The sequence below is a fragment of the Schizosaccharomyces octosporus genome, assembly GCF_000150505.1.
Source record: "Schizosaccharomyces octosporus yFS286 unplaced genomic scaffold supercont6.2, whole genome shotgun sequence".
NCBI lineage: Eukaryota > Fungi > Ascomycota > Schizosaccharomycetes > Schizosaccharomycetales > Schizosaccharomycetaceae > Schizosaccharomyces > Schizosaccharomyces octosporus.
Window position 1 is genome coordinate 3,602,173 of NW_013185620.1, and position 26,930 is coordinate 3,629,102.

General features: G+C 38.6%; 10 protein-coding genes across 10 annotated transcripts; 7 read left to right on the forward strand and 3 right to left on the reverse strand.

Moving 5' to 3' along the window:
* Positions 1-314: 314 nt before the first annotated feature.
* Positions 315-2,143, forward strand: SOCG_01038 (translation elongation factor EF-1 gamma subunit). The gene is made up of 2 exons (XM_013163458.1): positions 315-573; positions 835-2,143. The coding sequence occupies exons 1-2, from the start codon at positions 357-359 to the stop codon at positions 1,818-1,820; spliced, it is 1,203 nt and encodes a 400-aa protein (XP_013018912.1). The 5' UTR covers positions 315-356; the 3' UTR covers positions 1,821-2,143.
* Positions 2,144-2,987: 844 nt separating this feature from the next.
* SOCG_01039 (apoptosis-inducing factor Aif1) lies at positions 2,988-5,098 on the forward strand. The gene is made up of 2 exons (XM_013163459.1): positions 2,988-3,262; positions 3,444-5,098. Exons 1-2 carry the CDS (start codon positions 3,079-3,081, stop codon positions 4,967-4,969), a joined length of 1,710 nt encoding a protein of 569 aa, XP_013018913.1. The 5' UTR covers positions 2,988-3,078; the 3' UTR covers positions 4,970-5,098.
* A 416-nt stretch (positions 5,099-5,514) lies between these two features.
* Positions 5,515-9,195, forward strand: SOCG_01040 (cytoplasmic leucine-tRNA ligase Lrs1). Its single transcript, XM_013163460.1, has one exon. It carries the CDS (start codon positions 5,733-5,735, stop codon positions 9,063-9,065), a length of 3,333 nt encoding a protein of 1,110 aa, XP_013018914.1. The 5' UTR covers positions 5,515-5,732; the 3' UTR covers positions 9,066-9,195.
* Positions 9,196-9,330: 135 nt separating this feature from the next.
* On the forward strand, positions 9,331-12,442 carry SOCG_01041 (uncharacterized protein). The gene is made up of 3 exons (XM_013163461.1): positions 9,331-9,451; positions 9,490-10,442; positions 10,505-12,442. Exons 1-3 carry the CDS (start codon positions 9,434-9,436, stop codon positions 10,602-10,604), a joined length of 1,071 nt encoding a protein of 356 aa, XP_013018915.1. The 5' UTR covers positions 9,331-9,433; the 3' UTR covers positions 10,605-12,442.
* Positions 12,443-13,028: 586 nt separating this feature from the next.
* On the forward strand, positions 13,029-15,972 carry SOCG_01042 (tyrosine phosphatase Pyp1). The gene has a single exon (XM_013163462.1). The coding sequence runs from the start codon at positions 14,082-14,084 to the stop codon at positions 15,738-15,740; it is 1,659 nt and encodes a 552-aa protein (XP_013018916.1). The 5' UTR covers positions 13,029-14,081; the 3' UTR covers positions 15,741-15,972.
* A 255-nt stretch (positions 15,973-16,227) lies between these two features.
* Positions 16,228-19,539, reverse strand: SOCG_01043 (GTPase activating protein Gyp51; the record flags this gene model as incomplete). The annotated part of the gene is made up of 1 exon (XM_013163463.1): positions 16,228-19,539. The coding sequence occupies one exon, from the start codon at positions 19,537-19,539 to the stop codon at positions 16,516-16,518; it is 3,024 nt and encodes a 1,007-aa protein (XP_013018917.1). The 3' UTR covers positions 16,228-16,515.
* A 272-nt stretch (positions 19,540-19,811) lies between these two features.
* SOCG_01044 (uncharacterized protein) lies at positions 19,812-23,148 on the forward strand. The gene has a single exon (XM_013163464.1). The coding sequence runs from the start codon at positions 19,976-19,978 to the stop codon at positions 22,892-22,894; it is 2,919 nt and encodes a 972-aa protein (XP_013018918.1). The 5' UTR covers positions 19,812-19,975; the 3' UTR covers positions 22,895-23,148.
* Positions 23,149-23,302: 154 nt separating this feature from the next.
* On the reverse strand, positions 23,303-24,477 carry SOCG_01045 (glucose 1-dehydrogenase). Its single transcript, XM_013163465.1, has one exon. It carries the CDS (start codon positions 24,377-24,379, stop codon positions 23,423-23,425), a length of 957 nt encoding a protein of 318 aa, XP_013018919.1. The 5' UTR covers positions 24,380-24,477; the 3' UTR covers positions 23,303-23,422.
* A 30-nt stretch (positions 24,478-24,507) lies between these two features.
* SOCG_05810 (uncharacterized protein) lies at positions 24,508-25,193 on the forward strand. Its single transcript, XM_013164089.1, has one exon. It carries the CDS (start codon positions 24,597-24,599, stop codon positions 24,828-24,830), a length of 234 nt encoding a protein of 77 aa, XP_013019543.1. The 5' UTR covers positions 24,508-24,596; the 3' UTR covers positions 24,831-25,193.
* SOCG_01046 (monomeric 2,3-bisphosphoglycerate (BPG)- dependent phosphoglycerate mutase) lies at positions 25,170-25,995 on the reverse strand. Its single transcript, XM_013163466.1, has one exon. It carries the CDS (start codon positions 25,895-25,897, stop codon positions 25,262-25,264), a length of 636 nt encoding a protein of 211 aa, XP_013018920.1. The 5' UTR covers positions 25,898-25,995; the 3' UTR covers positions 25,170-25,261.
* Positions 25,996-26,930: the final 935 nt, after the last annotated feature.

Genomic DNA, 26,930 nt, shown 5'->3' on the forward strand with positions numbered 1-26,930 from the left:
CATTTCCCCCTCTCCCTTACTCTCTTTCCATAAACATGAGAAACAAGAAGCCATCCCTTTAGCATGAAAGTATTCATCTCCTTGAAGTTGTTTAAATTTCACGCCGGTTTACAGTACTCTCAACATTTGTCATGTACTATTCGATTAATACAAAAAATCAATTTTGTAATTTTTTTTTTTCTTCACTGAACTCTCATTTCTCTGTTCTCCATTCTAAATAATTTTTTTTTTATTTTTTGAATCGTGTTTATTTACTTCTTGCGTTGCCACAACAACTGAATTTTAGTCAACTTTTGCACCAGAAATCATTTATTTAAGGAACTTGTCCCTTCTTTTTTCACCACACCACTACCACCATGTCTGTCGGTACTGTCTACGGAAATACTCTTTCTTTTCGCGTGTCTGCTGTTTTGTCAGCCGCCGCTGCTGCCGGTATTAAGGTAGACAACCAAGATGTTGCTTTTGGTAACTTCCCAGCTGACCTTGCTGCCAAATTCCCTGAAAAGAAGGTTCCCGTCTTCGTCGGTCAAGACGGCTACTTGCTTTCTCAAGCTATTGCTATTGCCGTTTACTGTAAGTGAAAAACGCTTTGAAAGTGTGTGTTTCGATTACGGAAGACGAATAAAAAGAAAAATTTACGCGAGCAAAACTTTCGAATGATTTCAAAGGTTTTTGTTTGTATATGATGAGAATATCTTTTTTTACAGTTATCCCTGTCTAAAAAATAGTGTTGAGACCGGTAAATCTGAACACGCGTAGATTTTTTTTTGTTTTCCCGAAAGCTCATTATCTTTCTATTGAACTTACTTTCAAATGTTTACTAATACAATTTAGTCGCTTCTTTTGACAAGACCGGTGTTCTCCTTGGTCAAACTCCTGAAGACAAGGCCAAGATTTTCCAATATGTCTCTTACTTCAACTCTGAATTCGCCAGTGCTGGTCTTCCCTGGACTCTTGGCCGTTTGATGGGACCCTACAACGCCAATGTTGAAAAGCAAGCCCAAGCTTCCGTCGCTAGTGAGTTGACTCGCTTGAACGGATTGCTTGCCGACAAGACCTACCTTGTTGGTTCTCGTCTCTCTTTGGCTGATGTCTTTGCCGTTAACTCTTTGAGCTGTGTCATTCGTTTCGTCCTTACAAAGAGTGAATTGGCTAAGTACCCTCATGTCCAACGTTACTACGCTACCATGTATCATCAAAGTGGTTTGGACAGCATTATCGGTGCTCTCACCTTTGTTGAGAAGATGCCCGAGATTCCCAAGCCTGCTCCCAAGGAAGCCCCCAAGCCTAAGGAGGCCCCTAAGGAGCAAAAGCCAGAGGCTCCTGCTCCCGCTCCTAAGCCTAAGCACCCTCTCGCTGCTCTCCCCAATGGTGAATTGAACCTTGAGGAGTTCAAGCGTGTTTATACCAATCAAGATACCCGCAGTGGTTCTCTTCCTTGGTTCTTTGAACACTTTGATCCCGAAAACTACTCTGTTTGGAAGGTTGACTATGCCTATCCTGAAGATTTGAAGCAAGCCGTTTTCATGACTTGCAATTTGATCGGTGGTTTCTTCCAAAGACTTGAAGCTTCTCGTAAGTTCATCTTTGGCTGTTGCTTGGTCATTGGTGAGAACGGAGACAACACCATCACTGGTGCCTTCGTTATCAAGGGTCAAGATCACGTTCCCGCATTCGATGTTGCTCCTGACTGGGAATCCTACAGCTTCACCAAGCTTGATGTTTCCAAGCCTGAAGACAAGACCTTCATTGAAGACGCCTGGGCCTGGGACAAGCCTATGTTTGGTCGTGAAGTTGCTGACGGCAAGGTCTGCAAGTAAACAAAAGACACATGAGATGTGATATTTGTTTAAAACTGTATTTTAAATAGTAGATTTGTTTTTTTTTTGGGCAGTTCTGAAAAGATGGGTCAGATTGCATTTCCGCGTGAAGTTCTTACCGATGATATTGTGTGGTGGTAATGTGCATGAAAGAGGAACAACTAAACCAACGTTGGTTTTGTTTCTGGTATTGTGGTTCTACAACATCACATGCTTAAATTCAATAATGCACAATCAAAGCGAGCTAGTAGAAATGCCGTTTGAAATCATATATTTCAGAAATGAAATTTAATATATTTTTTGAAGGATAAATAGGTGGAAGGGAAGTTATATTGTAGTAGTAGCTTGGGTATGTATAGTATCATCTATCGAAGTTATGAGAAGGTGCATGTATGATTGAACAGGAGGATAGAATGAGTGAAAATGAGTGAAAAGAAAGCGAAAAGTAGACGCTTGAATGAACAAAGTTGAGCATCTAAAGAAGTGTTGTTTTGCATTTTCCATCTTCTATTTCATTTCATTTACTCGATTTAATCTATTTATGTTAGTCTAAGCAAAGCGATGTTAAAAAAAGTGTTTTTAAATAAATGAAGTTCCAATATGTTTGTCTGTCTGTCCATGCCTACTACGTATAGTAGTAACTATTGAAATCATTTAATTACATGAACAGCATGAGCAAGAAAAAAGTTGATTTTCGGATTTTTTTAACGGTCGTTCGTCAAACATATATAGAGAAATTTATTATTTTTTTCATGGGTTGGAATCTATTTTAGTTTTAAAAATAAATAAATAACTATTCTAAAGCGTGGTTTATTGTTCTTAGATTCATATGGCTCGATACTTCATTCTGAACCTTTCTTCCTTCAATGACTGTATGGTTGAACTCTTACCTCAACAACTGGTTGAAAAAGATTGCCTAAGAAAAGAGCGAATTCCAATAAGAAAGAATGAATTTCAAGCATTATCATAGACGGAACCAAAGAAAATCAATAGAAAAGAAAACCTGACATCAAGGTGAAATACGGAGAAGCAAATGGTTACGTTTGGGTTGCATAACGTAAACAGATCTTGCAGCATTTAACATGGCGTACTACGGTAAACGCAACAATTGAAATAGTTCCGCTATAAAAGAATGATTTAAAAGATGCTAGGAGCTTGGAAATTTATCAAATCCCAACCACTACACATTTCGAAATTCTCGAAAACGAGACTGTTGTTACCACCATTGCAAGGTTTAATAAAAAGTCAAAATTTTAGCATGAGCAGTTCAACTGGAAGCCAAGGAAATAACGTCCAGGGCCGTAAATACGAGTTGGAATTTGACCATACGAAGGTCGATAGGAATGGAACAAAAACGGAAGCTAAAGTGCTAGGTACCGCTTTTAATGTTCTTTTGGTACGAGCGAAAAATCAGTACTTTGCTACTGCTGGAAAATGTTCACGTATGTAATCAATGTAGAATGTTTATTTCTAGTTTGAAACAAGTCCAGCTTGTCTTGAGAAATCTGAATTTGAATGTTGTTGAATATTACTCAAGAAAAGACGTACAAGCAATTTCCTGAGACTTTTTCATTCTTACGGTAATCATTCCCTAGGACGATACTAACAAATATCAACGATTAGATTATGGTGCTCCTTTGGTGAACGGTGCTGTCACTTCGAACGGTAGAATCGTGTGCCCTTGGCACGGTGCTTGCTTCAATAGTGCGACGGGAGACGTCGAAGACTCACCAGCCATTTCAGCGTTACGTACGTTTCCAATTTCTTCAACAGAAGATGGACGTCTTTTCATCGAGGTGAAAGATGAAGGCGACGGTGGCTCCAAGTTCTTACAGCCCGAGGGTTGTTGGAGAAACAAGGCTACCGAGGTTTACGAGAAGGGAAGCGTCCAAAATCAAGCTTCTGCACCTCACGTATGCATTGTCGGCGGTGGTAAAGGAGCTTCTGTAGCTGCCGAGTATCTTCGTGAACGTAATTACAAGGGAAGGATCACCGTCTTGACTCGTGAAGATGTCACTCCATACGATAGACCGAAGCTTTCAAAGACGTTGATGCATGATCATTCAAAGATTGCTTTACGGTCCAAAGAATATTATGATGAACTGGACATTGAATTCCGTTTCAAGTCTAACGTAAACAAAATAGATCCTAAGACAAAAACTATCTACTACGGCGACAACGAATCTTTGAACTACTCAAAGGTCATTTTAGCTACTGGTGGTGAAGCCAACAAACTTCCCCTTCCAGGCCTCGACGCCTCTAATGTTTACTGTCTTCGTTCCCTAGCAGATGGTACCAAGTTGGCAGCTGCCACAAACGAGTCCGGCCAAAAGAAGAACATTGTTATTATTGGAAGTAGCTTTATCGGACTCGAACTTGCCATTGCTTTGAAGGATCACAATGTAAGCATAGTCGGAATGGATTCTGCTCCGTTCGCCAAGATTATGGGTGAAGAAATGGGCAATGCCATCAAAGCTCTGCACGAACAGAACGGTACCCACTTTTATTTGAACAATTCCATAAAGGAGGCCAAGAAGTCTTTAGGCGATTCTTCTATTGTAGACAAAGTCGTTCTCAAAGACGGCCAAATCCTGCCTGCTGAGGTTGTTGTATTGGCGGTTGGTGTCAAGCCTAACTTGAGCTATATAGCGGACCATGTTCAACTAGAAAAAGACGGAGGAGTTAAGGTAGATAAGAATTGCCGCGTCCAAGGTCTTGAAGATGTGTATGCCGTTGGTGATATCGCCCATGCTCCTTATGCAGGATTACCTGAAAATGTTATTACACGCATCGAACATTGGGACGTTGCTGGAAATACCGGACGTGTAGCCGCAAACCACATTTTGTTGGGAGAAAACGCTGAGTACACTACGAAAACATTTACCCCCTTCTTCTGGTCTGCTCAGGGCAAGCAAATTAGATACTGTGGTAACAATGCTGCAGAGGGCTTTGATGATATCGTTGTTCAAGGATCGGTCCCTGATTACAAATTTGCTATGTTTTATACGAAGGGAGAAAAGGTTGTCAGTGTCAGCAGTATCATGAAAGATCCAACTGTTTCTCAATGCTCTCGTCTTTTCCTTACTGGAAGCATGCCCACCAAGTCCCAATTGAAGGAAGGGTTTGACGTTTGCTCCATTGATCTGTAAACAAGGTAACTTGATACAATCTTTTAGTTAATGACTTAGTTTCTCGTAATGCTTTTTACTATTATTATGAATTTAAATAATTTGAACACAATCGCTACAAGTAAATCCAAGATTTTTTTATCATATCCATGTTATTCATTGAAACATTACAAACTCTCAACACTTTCACGAAATCTAATATAAAGATATTCTACGATGAGCAACACTCAATTTCTATCATCTATAAACTGTTAGTAAAATGAAATTCTGTAGGAAAAAAAAACTAAAAGAAAACGAAATATCTTCAGAAAAAAAGGCAATATAAGGTTGTCCTCAAACACCAAATGGCATCAGAACAGGTCTGTAATGGTTTTTCATCATTAAAGACATCTTCTTTCTTCTAACTTTTAGAATAATACATACCATTTATTTATGAGAATATTCTCCTCATGATACACAAGTAAGCATTATTGATAAATAAGTATACGTAAAGCTCGAATATATAGCTGAGCTTTGTTTCGGTTTGTGACTGTTTTTCGGTTGTAAGGAAGTTTACCAATTATCAGTGAAGCTCGATAACGTAGTCCAACCGAGATCGTAATCTAATAGAGCATCTGGTTACTACCTGTTTTCAGAGAGTTGCTACTCGTAAGACGAAACTTGCCAAGTACCAAATAATTGTTCGACAAGCAAACCGCCCAAATTAGCAGCTTTGCTTGTAAACAAATAAAAGGAACGATTGTTCTAAATTTTGATTTTGAACTTTACGTTCTTTGAGTCCAAGATGGCAGCCACTAATGCAAGTGTCGAACAGTTAGAAAACAAAACCGCGACGTTGAAGTTGGAGAACACAACAAAGCGTGATACACTTATCGCATGGGAGAAGGAGTTTCAAAAGCAATGGGAGAATGAAAAGGTTTTCGAAAGTAATGCTCCTTTGGAGGATATGACTCCTGAAGAATTGCGTGAAAAATATCCCAAGTTCTTTGGCAACATGCCTTACCCTTATATGAACGGAAGCCTTCACCTTGGTCACGCTTTCACTTTATCCAAGGTCGAGTTTGCCTGTGCTTTTGAACGTTTGCAGGGAAAGCGAGTTCTTTTCCCCATGGGTTTCCATTGCACCGGTATGCCCATTTGCGCTAGTGCTGATAAGCTCTCCCGTGAAATGGAAATGTTTGGTCCTAACTTCGTTCTTCCAGAAGAGGAAGAGCATGTAATTGGTCCTAAGCAAGAAACCGCCAAGAACGAGGATGTCACCAAGCACAGTGGTAAGAAGAGTAAAGCTGCTGCTAAGACCGCTGCTGTCAAGTATCAATTCCAAATTATGGAGTCGCTTGGTGTTCCTCGTAACGAAATTAGCAAGTTTGCTGATGCCAAATATTGGCTCGAATACTTCCCTCCCTTGTGCCGAAGAGACTGCAGTGGTTTTGGTCTTGGTATCGACTGGCGCCGTTCCTTCATTACTACAGACGCCAACCCTTACTATGACTCATTTGTCCGTTGGCAAGTCAATCACTTACACAAGGCTGGTAAAATCAAGTTTGGTGAACGTTATACTGTTTATTCTATCAAAGATGGTCAGCCTTGTATGGATCACGACCGTAAAAGTGGTGAAGGTGTAGGTCCTCAAGAGTACACTGGACTTAAGATGCAAGTCTTGAACTTCCCTGATGCTGCCCATGAGTCTTTGACTTCTATTGATTTATCAATCAACAAGATTTATATGATTGCTGCTACCCTTCGTCCTGAGACTATGTATGGTCAGACTAACTGCTTTGTCGGTCCCAATTTGACCTATGGTATTTATGAAGGTCTTGTTCCTGGAGAGCTCTACATCTGTACCCGTAGAGCCGCTAGCAATATGGCTTTCCAAGGTCTTTTGCGTGAACGCGGTGTTGTTAAAGAGCTTGGTACTATCAAGGGACAACAACTTGTTGGTGCTCGTATCAACGCTCCTTTGTCTGTTTATCGTGAGGTTTATGTTTTACCTATGGAGAGTGTTTTGCCTACCAAGGGTACTGGTGTCGTTACATCTGTCCCCAGTGGCTCTCCTGATGATTATGCTACACTTAGTGAACTTCGTAAGAAAGCTGAGTTTTATAACTTAAACCCCGAATGGATGAAGTATGATGCTGTTCCCATCATCAATACACCTTCCTTTGGTAATTTGACTGCTGAATTTTTATGTAAGAAATTGAAAATTCAAAGTCCAAAGGATGTTAAGCAATTGGCTGAAGCTAAGGAATTGGCCTACAAGGAAGATTTCTACCACGGAGTTATGATCATTGGTGATTATAATGGTGAGAAGGTTGAGGTTGCTAAGCCTAAGGTTCGCCAAGACTTGATTAAGCAAGGTTTGGCTTTCGTATACAACGAACCTGAAGGACAAGTCATTAGCCGTAGTGGTGATGATTGCATTGTTGCCTTGTGTGACCAATGGTTCTTGGACTATGGTGAGGCTAGCTGGAAGGCCCTTACCGAAGTCGCTTTAGAACGCTTGAACACCTTCTCTCCTGAGGTTCGTAACGGCTTTAAGAAGAACTTGGACTGGCTCTCTCAATGGGCTTGCGCTCGTTCTTATGGTTTGGGTACACGCTTGCCATGGGATCCTCAATTTTTGGTTGAGAGTTTGACCGATTCCACCATCTACATGGCTTTCTACACCATTGCCCACTTGCTTCAAGGTGCTCCTAACGGAAGCGTTCCCGGAGCTTTGAGCATTAAGCCTGAACAAATGACACCTGAAGTGTGGGATTATGTATTCCGTAACGGTGCTAAACCTACTAATACATCTATTACTGATGAGGCATTGTTCAAGCTTCGCCGCGAATTTCAATACTTCTATCCTTTTGACATTCGTGTTTCTGGTAAAGATTTGATTCCTAACCACTTGACTTTCTGCCTTTACACACATACTGCCATTTTTGACGAGAAGTACTGGCCCAAGGGTATTCGTGCCAACGGTCACCTTCTCATGAATGGTGAAAAGATGTCCAAGTCTACAGGAAACTTTATGACCTTACACGAGGCTTGCAAGAAGTTCGGTGCTGATGCTACTCGTTTGGCTTTGGCTGACGCTGGTGACACTGTGGATGACGCTAATTTTGAGGAAGCTATGGCTAACTCTGCCATTTTGCGTCTCTTTACCCAAGAAGCCTGGTGCCGTGAAATGGTTGAGAAGGCTGATGAGTTGCGCTCTGGCCCTTACAACTTCCACGACAGTGTTTTTGATAATGAGATTAACCAATTGATTGAATATGCCCACGAAGCCTACAGTGCTACTTCTTACAAGGTTGCTTTGAAGAACTCCTTCTACGACCTCCAAAATGCTCGTGATTGGTATCGTGAAGTTACAGCTGATCGTGGAATGCATAAGGATCTTGTTTTGCGCTGGATCGAAGTTCAAGTTTTGATGCTTGCTCCTTTCACTCCTCACTGGAGTGAACAACTCTGGCTCACCGTTCTTAAGAAGCCCAGCAGCATCCACGTATCTGGTAGATTCCCTAGTGCTTCTAACCCTGTAAATACCGCTCTCTCAAATTCTTTGCAGTACGTTCGTACCTTGACTAAGCTAATTCGTGAAGCTGAGGCTGGTCAACTAAAACGTCAAAAGAAGGGTAAGGGCATGCTTTTCGATCCTTCTAAGCCTAAGCGTTTGAGTATTTTCGTTGCTGATCAGTTCCCTGAATGGCAAGCTCAATACGTTTCTTTACTCCAAAAATACTACAGCGAAGCCGAAAATAAGTTTGATGACAAGGCCATTATTTCTAATGTCGACAAGAAGGCCATGAAGGTTGCTATGCCCTTCATCCAGCAATTCAAACAGTCGGTCATTAACCGTGGTGAACACGTAGCTGCATCATCCATTTTCAGCCGCGAGTTAGGATTTAATGAAATCGACGTCTTGCAGGAAGTTAAGCCCTATTTAATCGGCAATGTGGGTATTAAAGAGTTACGCATTGTTCATATTCAAAAGCGTAACGATGAGTCTGCTCCCATTACTGGAGTTGTCGAAAGCGGTCCCGATGCTGGTAGTACGATTGAAATTGCTGCCAATTTTGCAAATGCTGTTCCTGGGCAACCCACCTTTTTGTTTGAAAACGTTACTGCCTAATAATTTAGAATTTTATAAAGATGCATACATGTTCTGGTATTTGGTATAGATAAGTGTTAATAATAGCTGTTTGTTTTGTTGTACTTGATTTAGCTAACTTTTCGTAACAACAGTAAAATAATTAGGCATAAAAAAAGAACAGTTTAACAACTTAATATATAGGGAAATAAAAATTGAACTTGGTTATGAATTCCCTGTAAAAGTTTAAAGTAAGAATGAAAGTATAAATTGGTGTCGAGGAATGAGGATTTTTTTGTTGGTTTTGCCTTGATACCTCCATTCTTACCAGGTGCAAAAATTTCGAGAACCCTGCCTTTTGAAAGTTTTAGGGAAGGTTGGTATAATTTATCGTTTTTTACAAATAAAAGATGTCGGAATTACAAGAGGTAGGCGAAAATTGTGGAATATCTACTTACAAAGTCAGCTAGCAGGATTTTTGCATGATCAGAATCCACAGGTGAGAATGCTGGCTACACAGCATTTACTCCCTTACACAGCAAGAAACAGCCCTCAATTTGATATTTGGTTTAACAATAATTGTGAACCTGTGAAGGATTTGAAGGCATTATTGAAAGATAAACCACAAATCGCTAGTCAAGCGATTACCGCATTGGTAAACGTATCTCAGAATGTGGCAGTTCGTAGGGTCTTGATGGATGAGGAATTCTTGAATCTTGTATTCAGTATTGTCACGAATCCTGAGCACGGTCTCGCCGATTTGACATGTATGCTTTTGTGCAATTTAGCCAAGGAGGAGGATTTTGTTCGCATCTTAGACATGAAAGTTCCTCTTCGCGAATTTTCTCTTAGCAAAAATATTATTGATCAATTGATGGATCTGTTCGTGAAGGGAACAAATCATGGTATTAATCAATATGCAAACTTTGACTTCCTTGCTAATGTGTTTGCCGATATGACACGTTTTGAAAGAGGAAGAAAATATTTTACTACAATTCAAGAATATGACAATGTTTACCCTATTTCAAAATTGATTGTTTTCACCGAACATAACTCTATGTTGCGCCGTACTGGTGTAGCAACCATCATCAAAAACATTTGCTTTGATACACCTTTCCACAAAATCCTTATGGACGAAGAAGGTGTAAATTTGCTTCCATATATTTTGCTTCCCTTGGCTGGTCCAGAAGATATGGATGAAGAAGATATGGAGGGAATGTTTGATGAATTGCAGTTGCTTCCCGATGACAAGAAACGTGAACCAGATATGTTTATAATGAAAACACATGTCGAGTCATTGATTTTGCTTTGCGCGACTCGTGAAGGTAGAGAACACTTGAGAAGTCGCAAAGTCTATCCTATTATTCGTGAACTTCATCTTCACGTTGAGGACGAAGATCTACGAGGTCTATGTGATCAGTATGTATAAATTATTGGAACTGTTTTATGTTTTGTTTTTCATTTTTTGCTAACGATGATAGATTGGTTCAATTACTTGTCCGTGATGAAGCTACCGGAGAGGACGAAAAAGCTATTGAAAATCCACCCGACGAGGAGGACGCTATTATAGAAGTCGATTAGATGTATACTTTTTGGAAAGCAAGGAGACTAGGTGGGCACTAAGGTTATTTTAGGTTTTGAGAAATATAAATAAAAGTTTGGACTATATGGATGCAAAACGAGATTTCATGTAAATTAATTGTTTTCATACTATTTACAGGAATACAACCTTTCTCTCATTCATGGTTAGTTTGTTGAGTGTCGTTGAAGATACGTACATCCTGTGGTAAAAGACTGACGGGGTATGAAAATAAATATAGCAAGACGATGGACGGGATTGGCATATTTCTTAAACAAAAAATATGATGGAAGGATCAAGTAAAAGATATGGAATATATAATATAAGCTTGAGTAAAAGAGACGATTCCTTTGGGAAAATGTAGTAACAGGAATATATTTTCATGTAGTGGCCCAAGCAGTTGGTGATGTTGCCTACTTATTTTTTAAATTTGTGTTTGCTGAATTGTGAATATGATATGATATCTTTGATGATGGCTGAATTAGGACGGAGAAATTACAAAGAAGGAAAACAGAAAAAAATAGAAATGGGAGAGAAGCAAGGATATCCGAACTTCTCTTGTAATTATTTTTTTTGTAACTTGTAGGAACGAGGAAACAGTGCTTTTTTCCCGCTATGGGAATTATTATCAAGGAAACATGTCCTCCGAACCAACTTTGAAAGTATATGAATGAAATGGAATAGTCTATAAGAAACGTGGTATGGATGTGGGAAGCAACGACTCACTCGATGCCAAAGTGGAGAAGCAGACTAGCTTCTTGTAGCTTTCTTAAGCTCAGAAACAGTAGTCACCACTGCTTCTTTGATTCCTTTTTTGGTAGACAAAGAGGCGGATCATATACCACTAAGAGAACAACGAATTCCTGTCTCTATGCCACCGGAAATTTTCCCCATGGCTTTCTTGAAGACCTTGGTCCATGCTTCAAAAGTCACTGTGGAATTAGCAAACGCGCAACGCGTAAACACACTTCATAATGGAGTCAAGACTCTTAGCATATAAAATCCATGCAAGAGAAGTAGCGTATACAAAGAAAAATCCAACAAGGTAAATGGGAAGGATCCATAAATTGTGACATGAGTATGCAGGGTAGACACAAGAGGAGAAATGCAGCAGAACAGACTGGCACTGTGATGTAGCAAGGCACAGAATGAGTTATTGAATCGTTCTCTTTCTCATGTGGTTGGGTTTCATGGGAAATTTCTAACGTCTCTAAAGAGAAATCCGAATTAGCACTAGAACTCGTCTAAAGCAACTCATGGTTCAAACGACATCAATTTCAAAACGGGGAACAAAAAACCAAGAAAAAGAAAAAGAGTTATTTTTGCAATAAAATGTTCAATTCATTTACCTGATCAAGGAGGAGGTGGTATCTTTTCTTCAGAGACTCTGGACTCAACGTATTCATTTTCCTTTTCTGCAATGTCATCAGATGGATGCCAATTGTCCTGTCGCTTTTGTAAACTTGCATATTCCTTCTTCATCATAAAAGGTTATGGTAAAGACTCATCAGTGCAGTCAGTCATCGACAATATCATCCAGACAGTAGGAACATGGAAAAGGCCTACCTTTATCCAACTATTGCTTTCATGTTAAACATAACGCACGTCAAAAAATAAGATGAATAATTACTTTTTGTAAATAAAATAAAAAGAAAAAAAAAAAAAAAAAAACGTTTGAAAACTTGCATTCTACTGCTCCCTCTCCATCAACTGTTTGTTTATTTATTTACATGTCGAAATTAAGAATAAATTCTTTGTTTATTTACATTTCGTCATAATCCGAGCAAGCTTTTCTGCCTCCTGTTCCCTCCCTACAACGTGTGGCCTAACTTATCCTATCCACCTCTTTCGTCATAATCAGTGACATCAAGCATTACAACATTTACTGATTTCATTATGATATCAAAAATGACATAACCTTTTTTTTCTAAAAGAAAAACTCGCATACTTTCTTTCTCCTCTTGATATCCTCTTTTCAGACGAAATCCTTTCCGAAATTACATTCACTGTTTTGTTTATTATATTAAAAACTTCAACATTACCGTCTTTAGAACAGAAAAGAAAGACTTTTTACTTTTTTTTTTTTTGCCACCGTTACCGAACCCCTCTGTTACTTATGATCTAATGTTAATATTTCTAAAAAGATCCAACCATAGTTATCGCCACTAGTGTCAAACTCCGTTTACGTCTAATTATTTCAAGTTAGTGGATGTCCGCTCAACTCAGTATTTTTTAGGTTTAACTAAATTCTACCTTATTCGCGTTTATTGAGCAAAACCGACGCTCGTGCTTCTAAGATTTTCCAAAAATTATTGCTGGTTGTTACCTGTTAGTTGTTGTTATCTCGCTTCTGTTGTCGGTGATCAGTGGACTGCGTTATTGGTAAAATATTTCTATTCTTTTTGAATTTTTCTTTCTTCCAAGAGCAAAGACCTGCTGCTGTGTTTAACAATATTAAAATTTCTATACAAGTCAAATTGAGGGTTCCTCTTTATTTTCAATAATTAGCTCTGGAGAGCTTTTTGTATATCACTGGTTTTTGCTTCATTGCTGGTTGATTTCTGATATCGTCGCGTTTGGAATCCTTTTCTTGTCGCTGTTTCACTACCTGTATAGAAACATTCTAGGTAGGATTGATTTTTGTAAATTTCTCCTTGAGTTTTCAAGGCTCCGATTAGGATTCTTTCATTCAACGATTCGACTAAATCTTTTTCCTTTGTGTTTCAGGATACAATGAGTAATTGCTAGAAAGCTTACTTGTTTTGTTCTATATATACTTAATCGATTTGCTTTTGATTTTTGATTTGAACTAACATTTCGACTTGGATCTGGAGTGAAATTCATTTTTTCCCCCCAATTTTTATTCATATTTTCCGTGTTTTGCGAAAGACGATACTTGTTTTTATTTCTTCATTTTTGTTACTATCGTTCTTTTGTAATTCCTAGATTTTTCCACGTCCTAACCTCTCTTTTCTACTTTGTGCATTCAGTCCATTTCCATTGTATACCCTGTGTGCCTCCGTGGATTATACCTTTTTTTTTTTGTTTTTGAAAACTAGACCATTTTTGTTGTTCTTATTCTGTTTCTACCTTGTTATCCTTCATTTTTACTGATATCCGTCCTTACTCATTTTATCCTTTTTCACTTGTTATTCTTTTAATCTTCTCTTTCCTTTCCTATCCGGCCTACTTATTTTCATTGCTTTGTTTGATTAATTACACAAACCGTGGAATTTGTGTATTTTTTTCAATCCCAAATCATTCTTTATTTCATTTTATTGTACAGAGACTGTATATCCCAAGGATTAAAGCATTTGTCTTTATATATTCCTCCCTTAGTTAAGGCGTTGAAAGATATATTGAAAAGATTCTTTTCTTTTTATTTTATTTTATTTTTTTTTTAATTAATATTACGACTACCACTTTTCTGTTTTCCTTTTATTCACATTTTGCGTTTCATTCTTAATAGAAATTAGGGAATGTCTTCTATTCAGAGTTTCGAAACAACGGCGCTTTCCTCGATGACTCCTTCAGGTTCTTGCACGGCAATCTTGCCTAAGTCCCACCAATCCACAAGCAAATATATAATACGTTCCTGCAAGCTGCCTGATTACTATAGGAACTCGGTTAAACAAAACAACGCTTTACTGATAGATTTGCGCCCTCTTTCGGACTTTTCAAATAACCGATTCAAAGGTTCCTGTAGTCTTACTCTTCCTGCCACCCTCATAAAGCGTCCTGCTTTTTCTGCTTCTCGAATTATCAGCACGCTTTTCTACGCAGACGAATCATGCGATCACACTGAAGATTGGAAAGAGCTGTCTTGTATCTTTGTTTGTCTTCCTGCTTGGATTTCAAGCCATATCGCGATTGCCGAGATTATTGGCGAAAAACTAAAGAAAGATGGTTTTTTGGGTACATTCGGCATTTTGGATTTGGATTACAACCGTCTTGCCAATGCTTTTCCTGATTTGGTTGACAGAACTCCCGTCAAGAATAAAATGGGTGTCAACAGTGGAATTAAATCGAAATTAAGCTTTTCAGTTCCTCAAACCGCTCCTATTTCTTTGTCAAGCGATGGTGGTGATTATTTCTCTAGTATACCCCGACCCAAAGAAAGACCAAATATGTTGTCCTTAAACAACTTCTTTTGTCCCATTCCCGAGAAAACTTCCATCAATGCACCTCTTCAAACGCCCTCCCTTCACAGTATTCCGGATGCATTCTCAAATCCCAATGTTTCTATTTTGTACCAAAAATTCTTCAGTTTGGAGTTCCGTGAGCAACAACGATTGGCTTCTTGTGCGGATAAGGACTCTAAATGGTGCACTGTTGATTCTCTGTCGAACTTTACCTATAAAAAAAATAGGTATTCTGATATTGTGCCATATAATTTAACTCGTGTTCACTTAAGTCACAGAGATTTGAATCAAGGGAATGATTATATTAACGCCTCCTACGTGAATACAAGTACTTCGAATTATATTGCTTGTCAAGGTTCTCTAAAGCTGTCTCTTGAAGATTTTTGGCAAATGTCTTGGGATCATTTTGGAGACGTCGGATCCATCGTTATGCTGGGCTCGTTCTATGAAGCCGGTCGTGAAATGTCTGTTCCTTATTGGCCCCAGGACGGCGTCCACTCCAAGCAAACGTACGGCTCGTACACAGTGACACTTTTAGAGAAAAAAAGGATTGATGATAGTGGTTGTATACTAAGAAAGCTTGATGTTCAAAGGGAAGGTTCAACTACCTCGAAAACTGTTAACCACTTTCAGTATGAAAACTGGTCCGACTGTAATTCCCCCGAAAAAATATCTTTAATGATTAATTTCTTAAAGTTTGTCAATTCGTATGAGCATACAGGACCTTTGGTTGTGCATTGTTCTGCTGGAGTGGGTCGTACGGGAACGTTTATTACTCTAGATAGTCTTTTGCGATATCCTGAGGAAAGTTTCAAAAACTTTTCTTTCGGTATGGATGATTCGGAGGACATTATATTTCAAGAAATCGATCACATACGGACTCAGCGCATGAAAATGGTCCAAAGTTTCATCCAGTTTAAATTTATTTATGACTTAATTGATCTCTTGAGGAGTAACAACACAAAATTTCCAGTTTTATCAAAACTGACTGTTTAAATATACGGTTTGCGGTTTTAAAACAAAAATAATGATATCCACCCAAGGTACCTCTATCAGCTCTTACATTTGGTTTATCTTTGAATGTTTACTTTTACCATTTTGAATGTTTGTGTGTGAAGGAGGTACTTAATTATACACTTTTTTGATTTTTATTGTCCTTTTCTTTTTTTTTAACGTTTTCTTTTTTATATGTAAATTTTTTGACTTTAATATAATGATTGTATTTTCAAAAGTTTTTTCTAGTGCCTTGTTGGATTATTCGTAAGCTGTGATCTTTTGTAATAGTTGGTTTAGTCCTGTGAAGACAAGTTAGGATTTGGAGTAATTGGTCGAAAACAATAAAAACAAAGGCGCATATTAATCTGATTTTGGTTGTTTTAAAATACTATGGTCTATATACCGTCTTGGCGAAGGGGATTACTTTTAGAAATTGAAAATCATAACGATTTTCATCAAATGCTAACGAGTATGAGATCCTGAAAATAAAACAAGGAATTGATTATTGAATAAATAATGGAATTTAAAGTTACAATCGTCAGCTAGTATTGATGTTTACCTACTAAGGCTACCCGGAAAATGATCGCAAAAATTAAAAAACAAGATAATTTCTTCAAACGCATTCAATAGGAAACAACTAAATTGTGTTAATCGTATTCGGATAACGAAATGAACAACTCCAAGCTACTTTATCATCCTAGGCGTCCTTATAATGCAGATATTTTACTGAAGTTGACATGCATTCAAACTGCAGATAAATCATATAATGTTTCCATTAGCCTTTATTGATTCGACTCATCAATTGACTCCATCTTTGCACAGCCATCATATGTTCTCCATCTAACGTAGCCAGATTAACTTTTGTTTCAGCAAGCTTTTTTTCCTTTTTAAAGAGTTCATCCTCTAGTACTTGGCCTTCTGACATAATTTTTAGGTTTTCAGCAATTATGGCTTCCATCTCACCTTGGAACGACCCTTCCACATCAGTCTTTATTTTTGAAAGCTCAGCATGTAACGAGGTAATCCGCGACTCCATCTCACTTTGCTCTTTAGCTTGTTGTTTGAGAACTAATTTCTCTCGCAGTAGCATACTATTCATACTCTCATGCTCAGCATGTAATTTAGACATAGTTTCATTTAACGTCGAAAAGTGATCATTCAATGACTTGTTCGTGCTTTTCGTATTTTCCAGTTGCACATCAACTTCTTTCTGTGTCTTCAGCAGCGTATCATATTCGTTACCATATGTGTCGATAGCTGACTTGGAGGTTTGAAAAGTAAAAGCAAACTGTAAGACCTTGTTCGTATCGTATTGTTCAGTTCCATCATTCAGCATAAAAGAAGAAAATATATTGTCCTTCAGATACGTTATAAGTTCATCATTGTTTAATTGCAATAGGCTTTTTTCACTATTCTTTAATAATCCAAGACCAATGTTCAGTAAAATGGTAGAACCATAAAAAAGTAATATATCATATATTTTAGCGACAACGTCCAAAGGAAACTTATACGCAAACAAAGTAAGAAACCACTCGGAAGCATATGAACAAGTCTCAATCTCGTTCTTCTTTAAGTGAACAGCCAAAGCGGGCATAAAATCTTCTACCAATCGAGTAAATTGATGCATGATACGACCCAAACCTTTCAACTCTGGACAGAAAATGCTTTGTAAATGGTACTCTTTGAAAAGAAGGACTAGCATAGAGAAAGCTTGGGGAGGTGGTAAATACATTAAAAGAGAGCCAGCGATCCAAGACATTCCTTGTGTATAGCCGACTTCAGGAACAGCATTCGCAAGAGATCTTAATACTCTGTGCAAATTTGCAATAGAATCTGCGACGGTATCCGGTGATTTCTGGCCACGATTGGAAAAAAACCGCTCTAAGGTTTCAGGAGGGAATGTTCTATCTAAGTCTTTGCATATAGCTTTATCGGACTCACAACTCTTCTTTTGTAAATCAAAATACTCTTGTTCACAATCAAAAGAGCACCAAGCAGAGATCGACTTCCATAACACTGTATGTGCTGCCTGAACTTCATGACTGAAAATCAGACATTGGATCTTTTCTGATTTTTCCTTTAACACTTCTAGTGGGTTCTCAATAAATTCAAGCAAAAGATTGTATATATCCGAGGGAATCATGTTACGTTCACTTTCTAAGAAGCTGATGATCTTCTTTTTTCTGCTTTCATCAATAGAAGACGCATTTTTTTCAAGAATTTCTTCCAAATAAAATGTACTTGCTACAGAATTTTCCGGACTCAAATCACCCCGTTTTGAATTGAACCAAGAAATCGCAGAAGAAACTGGCGAAGTTGCCCGGGTATAAAACGAATCATATCTGCCACGAGAACGCTCTTCATGTGGTCCCAAAACATCGCCATTACCATCAATTTTTGTACCTTCATGAGACCCTAATCTAGTATCAAATTTCTGTCTCGAGATATCACCGTTCAAGTTTGCGGTATCTGAAGCAGGATCAAGTACAAAACTAGGCAATTCATCTTCAGTATTATCCTTGAAAGCATCCTTCGTCAGTTGCGGACTGCTAATGTTAACATTCGCGCTTGCCGGAAAACTCATGGATTCGTGATTTTTAGTAATATGTTCCGAAGCATCTATCCGCGAAGCTGAATTTACAAAGAGAGTAGAAGATGTAGCTTGAGGCAAATAATCTTCGGTTTCCACAGACTCTAATGCCGGTGTTTGCGGTTCCTTTGAAGTGATAGACAAGTCCTTCATTTTTTCATCTGTCTCAGTTTTTTCCGGATTCTCTGCTTGTTGCATTGTTATGGGGATATCTCCCTTTAATCCTATCTCTTCCTCTTTAAAAGGGGTTTGAGGCCCAGTTGATGATTTTCTTAAAGGATCCTCCAGATGTTTAGAAGTATCCTTTTCTAATAAAACACTTTCAGAATTAATTTCATTGTTTCTGGAATTAGCACTTTGAGGGTCATAAGAAAATGCATTGGTATCGGATTCAGAAGAAGACGCTGAAGACACTGATTCTTTCTCTGAATCATAAAGTTTTTCTTCCATAGAGGCTTTTTCATCTTTACTTTCAGTCTCATTAACACCTATTCTATCAAGTGATGGTTTTGCTTCGGGTTCGTCTGGTTTCTTTTCATTCAATACCTCTGGCTTTTCTGTAGAGATGGGCAAATCGTGATCGGTTTTGGATACATCATCGTCCACAATTTTTTTCTTTTCATTTTCTTCAGGAGTTTGATCTTCTGTATGTTTCAACTTAGAGCTGTTTTCTAATATTGGTTGATCCACATGCTCTTCTGCAGTTGCAGCTTCATCGTCTTCCGACTTAGAAGCAGTCTTGTCTTTCAATCCATCCAATTCTTTTGTATCTACTTCTGCGTTAATATCTTCTTTGTTGTCTTGCCTTGTCGGTTCCTCTAGTGTTTCATCATCTGCAGCCTTGGAGTCCTCAGCTGCCGATACTTCTGATATATTATCAAAATCGTCGTCTACATCATCAGAAAATTCATCATAAGAGTCTTGAGCAGCTATTTCTAGTACATTATTGGGATCAAAGAATGAATGATTTCCTTTTTTATAAGAATCATCATTTGATACCGAACCATTATGGGAATCATTTCTAGGAAGTTTCAATTCATCATTAAAATCATCTGCTTTCACAGTCTTTTCATCAGTTTTCTCATTGACCATGCTTTGTCGTTTGTTGTGAAGATGGATGTCTGCTTGTTGCCTTTGGTTGTCACTAGTGTTATAAACAAAGCGAAACTTTTTATTAGATGCATCAAATACGATCCTTTGTGCATTCATTATTTTGTGAGCTATCTTATTCAATCATAATATTATACCTACACAGATTGAAACTTTTTTGCACTAATGTAAAAGCTCAATACCACTTCAAAGTGTTTTGTTTACAATGGAATACGACGATATCATACAAACACATAACCACTACTCAAGAAGGATTCTGTTCAAAAAGCAACTCATTAGTATTCTTCATTGTAAAGGTAAAATAACTACAAACGCTTTTTATTAAGAAAGACTTGGTATTTATTTGTTGCTTTATGTACTGACATCGTTTTAGGCATAATAAGCATGCTCTAAGCTGTAAGAGGCCCACTTTCTCAGTTTCCATTTTGGCTACATTATTATACAATTTCACACATTTCGTTAGCAATTGAAGGGCTAAAAACTTCATCAAATTACTGAATCGTCCGTTCCATTTTTTGGACCGTCGCGGGAATCCATGGGAATATTGAGCGCAGTAAGCTCAAACTTACGCAGAAATCAGTTCTCTAGTTCACAACGATGGAAATCAATAAGTAGAACAATTTATCTTCTACTGAAGCCAGTGGCTGCTCTGTTTATTTGCCAAACTTTGGTCCTTATTCGGCCTTTGAGCAGGAATATTGGTAGTTACCCGTTTCTCATAATCACCATACAGACGCTGTTTTATCCTATTCAAGCCACAGTGGGTGGTCAAGTAGAAGTAATATACGAATCTTTATTAGGCACTGTTATTGGTTTAGGTTGGGCTGTGGGTTCTAAGTTTTTGGCAGTGGTTGCGAATCGTAACGGCTATTCAGGTGCAGCCGTTTTGGCAATTTTTCTTACCATAGGGTCTTTCATATCAGGTTATATCCGTAGTCGATATGGGTTTCGAAGTATGTGTATTATATGGATTTTCATAGATTGCTTTTTAATGACCATCGATCCTCACGGAGAGAGTGTTCCTTCTTCCTTCTATACAAGCCTTGTTTATCCTTCTTTGATAGCAGCAGGAGTGGTATTTTTGGTTTCAATATTTATTCCCCCAACCAGAATGGCATCGGATTTAGTAGGAAATTCAGCGCTATCATATATGGATGAATTGATGAATTGCTTGGATGGGTGTCTTCAAGGATTCTTTCCTTCAGGAGATACTTCCTCCATTTCTTACTCCTCGTCAGAAGAATTTCGCCTTACTGTTTACCGTACTGTTCTTCGAGACCGTCTCAATAAGTTTAGCACAGATCTTCGAAATTCTCAGTTTGAATTGAATTTTTCTTTTATCCCTATTGGTGTCCTTAAAGACCTAGAAGGTGTACTACAGCGTACATCTCTTACTATGTCTGCGAATGTTGCTGCTTGTATATCCCTGTACAGAGCATTCAACTTTAGTCGTTATCAAAATCATACCGAAAAAAGGGTTTTTGAATCGAGCTCCTATTCTTTGAAGGATGCTTTTGATGGACTAGACTCCGATTTGTTTACGCCGCATTTTCGCTTACGAGGGAATCCTACTCTTCATTCGAACCTTCGACCGCAATCAAGCAAAGATATTTTCAAAACATACCTCGATTATTTTTCACAGAATGTGAGCGATATTTCTAAACGTGTCATGGCTTCTTTGCAAATATCCCGTAGTGTTTTGCTATGGTTAATTTCGGCGTCGAAGGAGGTTTCAGACGAACAAATATTGGAGCATATATCGTCTTTAAGTGAAGAAAATATGAAGGAAAATGAGACTATTAGAAATGCTATTAAAATGGCATTTGAATTTAGTAGAAATAATCGAACTTTTACTGGTCTGTACAGGTTCGCTGCTGATGAAGATGTATTTACCATTTCATATTACATTTTCAACCTTTTTGAAGTTGCAAAAGAGACGAGGAATCTATTGATTCAGTTACTGTATCTGAAAAGATTTCGCACAAAACGACGGAAGTTTTATTTCCATACGTTCAGCATGCTTAAAGAAAGAGGAAGAAATCACGATGAGCTTCACGTTTTCTCTACTCCTTTTGTCTCTCAAGATGCACCCGATAGCGGGGATCCTGTTGAAGAATTAGTAGCTCGTGGAGAAGAACACAATTGGGAGGATACTAGTAAAGACACGGAAATTCTGAATTATAGAGGAAGGATTAAAAAAAGATTGCAGGGATTTCGTGCTCTATTATGGAAAGTGAGCCACTGGCTTATACAGTCGAAAGACGTAAAGTATGGTCTTAAAATGGCTGCTGGAATTAGTTTACTAAGTATAGTAGCCTTTCAAAAATCCACGGCTCATGACTATGGAAAATGGGATGGACAATGGGCACTTATCTCTACGTTGTTCGTGTTGGAAGTCACTGTTTCTGCTACATTGCGTGTTGGATTCTTTCGAGCTTTGGGAACTTTGTCTGGTGCAGTTTATGCTTATGTCGCATGGGAAATTAGTCGTGGTTGGAGTTATGTTATCGCTTCCCTTACTTTTTTGGTGTCTTGGGTATCTTGTTATATCATGTTTTGTACGAAATATTCTGGTGTTGCGACTGTTTTTAACATTACGTTTCCGCCGATTTTGTATGGGGCTTATTTGGGAAATAAAAGCTCTACATTCCATTTGGCTGTATTTCGGTTTCTGGATGTGATTGTTGGTATTGGTATGGCTATTGTGGTAAATATCGTAGTTTTCCCATATCTTGCTCGGCGAGTTCTCATCAAAGAAGTTGCAAAAGCTTGTAAATTAAGTTTAAAACTATACAACACAATGTCGGAATATATGCTGAGTTCGACTCATCATGCGAGCACAAATTTGTGCGATGATATGGAGAATCAAATTGTGTTTCATTTGTCAAAAGCGACTGATCTTTTATTGCTTACAAATATGGAGTTTCGACTAAAAGGACCTTTTCCAAGCAAACTCTTTGGGCAATTAATTGACAAACTTAGTGTTATGACTGGACGTTTGGTGATTTTGAACAAGGTGAGAGCACGATTTGGGCCTTATCTTTATCAAGAAGTTGTAGAGAATGTCATTCGGTATCGAAAAAGTTTGATTGCTTCGATTTCGCTAACAATGTATATTCTATCTCACAGTATAATGGTAAAATCACCGGTACCCTATTTCTTACCGTCTTCGCGAAACGCTCATTGGAATTTGCGACAAGCTATTATGAAAGATATTCAAATTAAAAGTGGCTACAATAGTGATAATCCAGACGAAACATACGTTTCTGAAGAATCCAGCCCAACTGCGTTGTCAGCGGCTTTATGGCTGCATGGCAATGAAGGGGTGTTGTATTACTATGCTGAGTGCCAAGTGATTGAGGAAATTGTCAATGACTTGGAAGATTTGTTATTGCTGGTGAAGCGAATTAACGGAGAAGAAAAGAAGCCCAGAGTCTGGAACGAAAAGTTGTAAATGAAAAGGTGTGTTTAGTGAAGCCTTTTTTCTCTTTTTCGCCTTTTACTTTTCCCTTTGTTTTGGCTAATTGGAAAGGTGGTAGTATGTTTTGCTTTCGTTTTTGTTGGATATATGTGTAGGTAAAAATGTGTATACAAATAAATGAATGGAATTTTCATAATTAGGAAACATATGGTCGTGTACTACGCTGCACATCTTGTTAAATCACCTCTTTCAGAGAAGCGACGAATAGACCTAGTAAAGCAATTTTAAGAACGAACAAACCTCACCAACATACACCTGCACATATACGGTTGTGATTGTGGATTACATCCAAGTTGCTGTTGCTCTTGTTATGACAGATCAAGTGGTGTTTGATTTCCTCTTGCTACATCAACCAAAAAAAAAAAAAAAAAAAAAAAAAAATTACTTAGATATGTATATATTATATGCACCTTACCTGTATAATAAAAAGAGATAAGAAAAGAGAAAGAATTCATATCATTCATTGCGACTGATTCATAAAAAATGTGTCATCAAATTGTTTTACTTGTTACCATCTTCCAAACCGGTAAAGACCTTGGTACCAGGGAAACTCTTGTTAAAGCGTTGACGGATATCAATAGAGTTAATTTCATCCATCTCCTTGGGGCTAAGAGGAATGAATTGGAAGTTATTCTTGATGCGGTTTACGTTGACAGACTTGGGAATGACAGAGGTACCACGCTCAATGGCCCATGAGACAACAACGTTGGCACCGCTGGTACCGGTAGCCTTGGATGCAGCGACTTCCTTAATGTTCTTGTGGTCAATGAGCTTGGGAATGTCAGTTCCATAAATGGTGTTTTGGTTACCAAATGGAGAGTAAGCAGTAACATGGATACCAAGCTTCTTGTGCTTTTCGACAAAATCGGTTTGGGGCAAGAAGGGGTGAAGTTCCATTTGGTGGATAGAGGGCTTAACCTTGGCAACCTTCAAAATGCGTTCCAAGTTGGCTTCGTTGAAGTTGGAGATACCAATGTGTCTTACCTTACCAGTTTCCAACAATTGCTCCATACCCTTCCAAGTTTCTTCGATGGTGACATTTTCAAAGATGATGTTGTCACCGTCCTTGGGGAACTTTTCAGCACCGGTCTTGAAAGCAAGAGGCCAATGGATAAGGTAAGCATCAAGGTAATCAAGCTTCAATTCCTTCAAGCTGTTATCCAAAGCCTTGGGAATGGATTCGGGCGTATGAGCATTGCACCACAACTTGGAAGTAACCCAGATGTCCTTACGGGGGACACCACTTTCCTTGATACCATCACCGACTTCATTTTCGTTTCCGTAAATGTGAGCGGCATCAATGTGACGGTAGCCGTATTGCAAGGCGGTCTTGACGGCTTCTTTAGTTTGGTTGGGTTGGGATTGCCAAGTACCCAAACCAAGAGCGGGAATCTTGTCACCGTTTTGCAAAGTGAAAGTAGCCTCTCTGGCGTTCTTGGTGTATTCTTCAACAGACATTTCCTATATAAAACAAAAAAAGATATAAATTAGATGTTTCTACGATTCTCTTTCAGTCCGTAGTTATTACTGTGTGGTAAAAGTTAAGTAGCTGAACGTCCCCATATATATAACTTGAAGGAAACGCAATCCAACGCAAGTATGACGTCGAATTAGTTACTTTTTGGGGACAACCGAAACAGAAGGAATTGAAAGGAACTTTTGTAATCAGGAGACGATGGTAAAAAATGGAAATCCAGTGAAGGAGTTGGAGCTGGAGTTGGGTCTTGAAGCGACAGAGTCCACCAAGCTGTTTGGTTTTTGTCGCTCATTTTTTTCTTTTCTTTCTTCTTTTTTTTTTTTCGCGCGAATTTTCTCTTTCCTTCTCTGTCGCTGTGCTAGCAGCATCGTAACAAGACGATTAATCGCGCGAGAAAGAAAGGGTCGCTTGCATCTTTTAAACGTCAAATAAAAGTAAATCTCTGCTACTCTTTAGCAAAGAAAAAGAGACCTCGTTCCATCAAGTGAAAGTGAATTCCATTTTCTCGTCGAAACAACAACCCAAGCGAAAACGATAAGGAACCCTACAACAAGAAAGAAAGAGAAAAATCGAGCGAAAAAAAAAAACAAAAAAAACGAAACACTTATCCTACTATTCCCATATTTGCTCACAATAAAAAATCTTTTACAAACGTCATTCTAAAGAAAAATGACAATGTTACTTTAACAATTTCTTACAGGTCACCAAAACCTCGTTTATCCTCGTTTGTATTCTTTATATTCCACAAAACAAACAAAAATTATTACCATTTCTAATTCACAAAAACATCATGGATAAATCAATCATTCACAAATTATTACATTTAATTTAATTTACTATCAACAAAAAAAACGTGACGGCATTTAGTTGTCAATCAATTCCTTGGAGATGTATTTACCATTCTTGTCCAAGCGGTAGACAATGGGGACACCAGTAGCAAGTTCGCGCTTGACGATCTCGTCACCAGAGAGACCTTCCAAGTCCATGATCAAGGCACGGAGAGAGTTACCGTGGGCGGCAATGAAAACCTTCTCACCCTTGGTAACATGGGGCAAGACAGTAGACTTGTAGTAAGGCAAGACACGCTCAGCGGTGTTCTTCAAAGATTCACCGTTAGGGGGAGCGATGTCGTAAGAACGGCGCCAGATGTGAACTTGCTCATCACCCCACTTTTGACGGGCTTCGTCCTTGTTCAAACCTTGGAGGTCACCGTAGTAACGCTCGTTGAGCTTCTCATCCTTGATGGTTTCCAAGTTGGGTTGACCAACTTCGTTGAGGACAATTTCACAGGTCTTTTGAGCACGTTGAAGAGAAGAAGTGAAAGCAATGTCAAACTTGAAACCACGGCTCTTCAAGCGTTCACCACCGAGCTTGGCTTCCTTTTGACCAGTTTCAGACAAGGCAGGGTCCTTCCAGCCAGTGAACAAGTTCAACTTGTTCCATTCGGATTCACCGTGACGGACGAGGACGAGGACGTTTTCAGCAGCTTCAGAAGACATTTTTTCTATTCTTTACGACCAAAAAAAAATGTATGGTTGATGGTGGAAAATTATCGCCCGGGGACAGGCCTTTATATATCCATGCCCATAGAAACCCTCGGAACATTTTTTTTTCGGATTATTTCTTAATGATCGAAGGGAAGGGTCGGTCACTTTACATTTCTCCTTTTTACCATCATGGCGTAACCGCCCCGCCTCATTGCCTTTCGCAACAACTCGTTTCCCTGTGGTGTGAACATGACCGCATCCGAGCCAAGACAATCTATGATCAGATAAAAAAAAAGAAAGAAAAGAAAAAACAAGCAAAAAGCTCCAAATGATCGAAAACCACCTCAAAACCAATGACTGATAGATAAAAAAACAATAAAGAGTTTCTTGTTTCATTTTCTGTGGTTTTTCTTCTTGAATTACAGGATTTTCTTCATGAAATCCAATGTTTCATACAGATGCTTGTTGATCCAATCTTGCTAAACGAATCGCCGACTCGGCTTTGTTTACCTTGTCGATCCTTTTTTTCCGGATCTACACTTCTCTTCAATGATTGGATCGCTTTTTTAGCCTCCCATCTCCGGGTAGCGTGATTTGCAACCCTTCCTTTTCTTCCGGTATCTTTGATTGGACGGTTGTTTCACGATTACCGTTACTTTCAGGAGACGTGGGACCAGAAATGGCTTGTTATTGGTTCTAGATTTGCGACGCCAAAACATACCAAAAAAAATAAACAAACTGTCTTTCTTGGAATCTCACTCGTTTACAAAATTTAAAAAAAGAATGAAACAGAAAAAGGAAAAACTATTATTTACTTGAGTCTGCAAAAGCTTCTTTCTTTCTTTCTTTCTATGCACTAGTCTTGTACTGATATTGCGCTGCATTGCGTTTTCCCTCTCAACGACCTGCAACATAATAGACTATCATCTTACAACGAACGTTAGCGCTACTCCAAAGAAAGTGTCTTTCCCTTAGGAACGATCCCACACTGCACCAAGTGGTGGTCTTTCCATCCCACTTGCGTCCCATGTGGGGATGTCTGTAA

Excerpts from the sequence above, each read along its gene's own strand:
- SOCG_01038 (XM_013163458.1), top strand. The coding sequence starts at position 357 with ATGTCTGTCGGTACTGTCTACGGAAATACTCTTTCTTTTCGCGTGTCT. Across the intron at positions 574-834 it reads TATTGCTATTGCCGTTTACT|TCGCTTCTTTTGACAAGACC; the intron begins GTAAGTGAAAAA and ends AATACAATTTAG.
- SOCG_01046 (XM_013163466.1), bottom strand. The coding sequence starts at position 25,897 with ATGTCTTCTGAAGCTGCTGAAAACGTCCTCGTCCTCGTCCGTCACGGT.
- SOCG_01044 (XM_013163464.1), top strand. The coding sequence starts at position 19,976 with ATGGGAATATTGAGCGCAGTAAGCTCAAACTTACGCAGAAATCAGTTC.
- SOCG_05810 (XM_013164089.1), top strand. The coding sequence starts at position 24,597 with ATGGTAAAAAATGGAAATCCAGTGAAGGAGTTGGAGCTGGAGTTGGGT.
- SOCG_01045 (XM_013163465.1), bottom strand. The coding sequence starts at position 24,379 with ATGTCTGTTGAAGAATACACCAAGAACGCCAGAGAGGCTACTTTCACT.
- SOCG_01041 (XM_013163461.1), top strand. Across the intron at positions 10,443-10,504 it reads CTACGAGGTCTATGTGATCA|ATTGGTTCAATTACTTGTCC; the intron begins GTATGTATAAAT and ends TAACGATGATAG.
- SOCG_01039 (XM_013163459.1), top strand. The coding sequence starts at position 3,079 with ATGAGCAGTTCAACTGGAAGCCAAGGAAATAACGTCCAGGGCCGTAAA. Across the intron at positions 3,263-3,443 it reads TACTGCTGGAAAATGTTCAC|ATTATGGTGCTCCTTTGGTG; the intron begins GTATGTAATCAA and ends ATCAACGATTAG.
- SOCG_01042 (XM_013163462.1), top strand. The coding sequence starts at position 14,082 with ATGTCTTCTATTCAGAGTTTCGAAACAACGGCGCTTTCCTCGATGACT.
- SOCG_01040 (XM_013163460.1), top strand. The coding sequence starts at position 5,733 with ATGGCAGCCACTAATGCAAGTGTCGAACAGTTAGAAAACAAAACCGCG.